General features: G+C 42.3%; 1 protein-coding gene across 1 annotated transcript in view; it reads right to left on the minus strand.

The window, feature by feature from the left end:
- Nucleotides 1-4543, minus strand: part of TFAP2B (transcription factor AP-2 beta) — a 27776-nt gene that overhangs the window by 15573 nt on the left and 7660 nt on the right. The window contains 1 exon segment of the mRNA XM_019474564.1: nt 1275-1335. Coding sequence (XP_019330109.1) covers nt 1275-1335 — 61 coding nt within the window.

Here is a 4543-nt window from a genome sequence, read left to right on the forward strand (position 1 = left end):
AATACAACCAAAAGCCATCAGGTTATACAGACCCTGCACAAAACCTACTACACTTTCAAACTGAACTAAAACAGGAGAAACAACTTTTTTTTTTTTTTTTTAAGGTAAGTAGTTTTCTGTTTCTCAAAAGCACCTTCGACTTTTCAACGGGTGGTCATAAACGATGCTGCCAAATGGTCTTCAAGTTTTCGTCTGTCCTCCCTCAAATAACTAGAACTTGATCGTATGTGAGAGAGAGAGAGACCGTACATGAGGTTTTAAATTAAAAAACAATAAATGCACGGAAGGACCTCATGCTGCCTTGAACGCATTTTAAATAAACACCCTCCCTGTTATTTTGCTTTACATTCTAGAAGAACATCTCTATTAAAGCATTTGTGCGCATTTGACAAATAATAAGGTCCTGGAGATAAGTGCCGTTGATAGTAAGCATAAGGGACAACATTTCTAAGCCTCATCTCTGGTACTTAAAATTGAATCTAGAAATAGAAACTCCTTAGATAATTAAAGATAGCTTCCCCTACATTTGCAGTGTGTGATCTGTTTAATGTCTATCAGCATAACACAACACTAATCGCCAAGCATCTTCGAGTGGCTGTCAGAGAAATGTAAAAAAATTAAGCAGCTGCAATACGCCCAAAATGAGTTATTGTAATTACATTTAATTAGTTTAATTAGTTAATTATTTTGCTTACAGCTGTACAAGAGACTGCAAACATTTGTTAATATCACATTCCCTTTAACAGTATGGGGTGATGCTGCAGTTACACTAAATCATGCGCGCATATGTAGAAAGATTTAAAACATGGGCATGGGGAAGGGGGGATTCTTGGAGGAAGGGGGGAAGGAGGTCGGGGCTGCCTTTCCGTAGGCATTTGGTTCTCTCCCCTTCACATTCGATTCGCCTGGGAAATGCATTTAAGCCCCAAAGGGGATGAACCCCCTTCCCCCATTAAAAGCCAAGGGGTCCCCATCGAGGGCTACGGGGGCAAGAGAGGAGGGGGCCCGTGGAACCTCCATTTGCGCATGGGGTGCTCCGTTTGAGAGCATTTGTGTAATTAAACCCTTTGAAGGACGGGGGAGGGGGGATATCAACTTTTCCTTTCACATCTCTCTCCTTTCCCCTTCACTCTGTCTGCCGATCCAAGCAACTATCCGTCTTGCTGCCATGTATGCCTGCTTCCCGGATGAATTAATTGCCCCAAAGTAAAAATATATCATGGAGATATTGCCACACAGTAAAAGTTTGTCTAGCTTGTTGGAATAATCCATACCTTTTTTAATGACAGACTGGTCCAATAAGTTCATACCGCTGTTATTGGCATCTTCAACTGACTGTGGATATAAAAACATCACTATTCAAATTGACTGGATATTAAAGAATCGCGTACATAAATCATGTCATTCCAAACTGGAGTTTCTGTTATTTCCATTTATATTAATTCGCTAGGGGAGGAGGGATTTTTTATTATTATTATTATTATTATTGTTATTATTATTCCCCCAAATCAACAAGGAAATGAAATTCTTACAAATTATATAGTCTTCTAATAAAAAAAAGAAGTGTGAAGCATATGGGGTGCAATACTGGTTTTGTTATCTTATAAAACATAGATATCACATAGACTTCTTTGCATTCGATAAAGCTTTATATTTCTTCCTTTGAAAATCTGGCAATTTGGCAACATCTGCAAGATCTATTGCATGACATAAATGAACACGGTTAAGGACAATTAAAGTTTTTTTTTGCCCCCTTCCCCCCCCCCCCCCCTTTTTTTTGTTTGTTTGTTTGTTTGTTTAACCCTGCTACATCTTAATAATTCAAGGGCCATTTACTTTTTATATATAATAGTTTACATTATGGACTTTTAATTAAAGCCTGAGCAATTCGGAGTGCAGCGCAACGCCCACATCGTACAGGGTACAAGCAGAAAGAGATTTACGGCTCCCGAGGTTGCTTCCATGTCCTGAATTGGTGGGGACGGGGAGGGGGGAGCAGGAACAGACGTTACGAAAAGTACGAACTATTAAGTTGATTGCCTAGAAAAGTCTCTCCATCTCCTTTTCAAAGCCTTTTTCCCTTTTTTTTCCCCCTTTCTTTTCAGCCCGCTTAGGAGCACACCTGTTATTATGGCATTAACTTCTTTGGCAGGGAAGAGAACAAAGACGGGCACAGAGGACAGAGCAAATGCTGGGCTTCATTTCTCAAGACGAAAGCCGGGGTATACAAAAACAAACAAGCAAACAAACATTACCGCCGAATCTGCGGTCAGCCCAGCAAAATCGTCTCCCAAAGAGAAGAGGTCTCGTAAGAGCAATTTATTGCAGCGTGACGACAGGTTCCGTTTTAGGGTAAATTCTGGGTTTCGGAGAAAGGGAGGACCTGTGGGTTTCTTGGCTTTATTATTTGATTTTTCTTATTATTATTTAGGGTTTGGGTTTTTTCCGGGTTATTGCATATTTGGGGAGTCGTCACATTTTTTCCCTGATAAGGAAAACACCTTTCCAGCAAAGCAATTATTTTCTTCCCCATTATTTTAACTTTATCTTTGCTACACCGAGAGGCTGAGCTTATCCGGATCCAGCCCTTATCTCCGGCTCTCTCTCTGCTCAGCAGAGACGTTCAGGATGGAATATGATTTAGGAGAAAATTACATCTCCCCAAAATGTGACGGAACAGTATTTTCCATGAGATCTTGCCTTTCATTTTCCTTGAATCCACACTCAAACGAGCGCGCACACACACACACACAGAGTGGTTCCTTCTGCCGTGTGTTTGTGCATGGCTGTGTCTCTCTCTCATAATCAATAGGCTACATACCTAAAGGGCACAAAATAAAATTACAAAGTCTTCCCTCCTTTCCCTGTGCAGCTCCCGAAGAGGGATGATGGGCAAATCCTGCAGCCTGCTGGAGTGCACCGCGGTGCACCTCGACGGCGCAGAGTTGGAGGTGAGTGTGAAACGCCATCTTCCCCTTCCTTTTTTTCTTTTCCCTCCTTATCTCACCTTATCTCTGGAGTCGATGGTTGTGCACACGCTTTATGTGTGTGCGTGCACTCCGCTCGCTCCATCAGCAACGTGGGTTAGTTGTTGTAGTTAATGAGAAGACTCCTGTCTGATTTTCTATCTAATTACGCCCTCCTGCTGGGTTTTTGTACAGGATATTCGCTCAGCATGCTGGCAGTTAATAGTCACAGAGAGGATCGTAAAGATTTAATTAGGACTGCATGCGGAAACGTGGAAAAACAACTCAGACTTTTAATTACTAGACTTCTTTAGTTAAAAGTGATACCAGGGGTTACTTTATAAGAGACTTGGGTGTTTTGGTGCAGCTTAACTTTCCGTGTCTCTAGCTAGCACGTAGGAGCGGGGACGGCAGTGCGAGGGAGGAGGAGGAGGAGTGGAGGTGTGTGTGCAGGGAGGGGAAAGGTGATGAGTTTCCAGATACACTTAGAAAATCTAGAGAGGAAGATTCCCCTCCCTCCCCTCCTCCAATAATCTGATAGCACGGAGTTTCCTGTATACCATATATATACACACCTTATTCGACAGCTATGGATATATCTGAGAGAAAACCCTAAAACCTGATCTTCTTGTGTTCCTTTAAAGAGTCTAAAGAATCTGCATGTTCCCCTGGGTATTTTCTTTGTCGTATCTTTTACTAGTAAACCTTACTTTTGCCTAGCCGTGGAAAGAAAAAAAACAAAACAAAACAAAGCAACCAAAAAGCTGGGATTGCAATGGTGTTTTTCAGAGTCCCTATTAGATGATGCAAATTTGTTTTCAATAAGTGGGTCTTGGCTTCCCCGTCTGAGGGCTGTAAATCGCAGATTGAAAATTCCTCTCGAAAGGGGCAGCAATAGCAATACAATACGTCCTGTTTACAATAACAGAGCGCTATCGTGTTACAATCACTTAATTCTACCCCTGGACAATGGCTCGCACATGGCCTGGATTTGGTGTTTATAAAATAACCACTGTTTCCTTCTGTCACGCACTCGCTTTCTGTCTCATTCTCCCTTGTCAGCCCAACCCATTCTCATGGCACGTATTTGATCAGACATGCATAAGCTAAAGCAAAGAGACACATCTTTATCCGGCTGTGTACCCAGATATCGGTTCAACTTTTTGGACTACTAAAAGAGAAAAAAACCCACAAAACTATTTGAGACCCTTCCTGGAAATTCTCTCTAGTGTTCGTGGATAATAAGTATATGTCGCCTAAACAGGAATCCCTGTAGCTAGAACGGATCCCTTGCAGCTAGAATAAATCCATATTAAAAATCAGGGTGGAAAACTGCCCAACTTCATCTGTCACTAGTGGGGGGACAAGAATAGAAAATGCTGAACGGTAGGAGCGAGTGCTGGGCTGCCTTCCCTCCTGCCTGTGCTAACTTGCAGTTGGACACTTCTTCCTTCACGTGTTTCTCCTTGGGATACCCTCCTCTCCCTCTTCCCCTCCTCCCCCAGCCTGAGACCAAACTTTTAGAAATAAAGGGCCTCTTTCACTTCCAGCTTCCTCAGCACCCCAAAACAAGAACC

This window comes from Aptenodytes forsteri, unplaced genomic scaffold (assembly GCF_000699145.1).
Source record: "Aptenodytes forsteri isolate BGI_AS27 unplaced genomic scaffold, ASM69914v1 Scaffold57, whole genome shotgun sequence".
NCBI lineage: Eukaryota > Metazoa > Chordata > Aves > Sphenisciformes > Spheniscidae > Aptenodytes > Aptenodytes forsteri.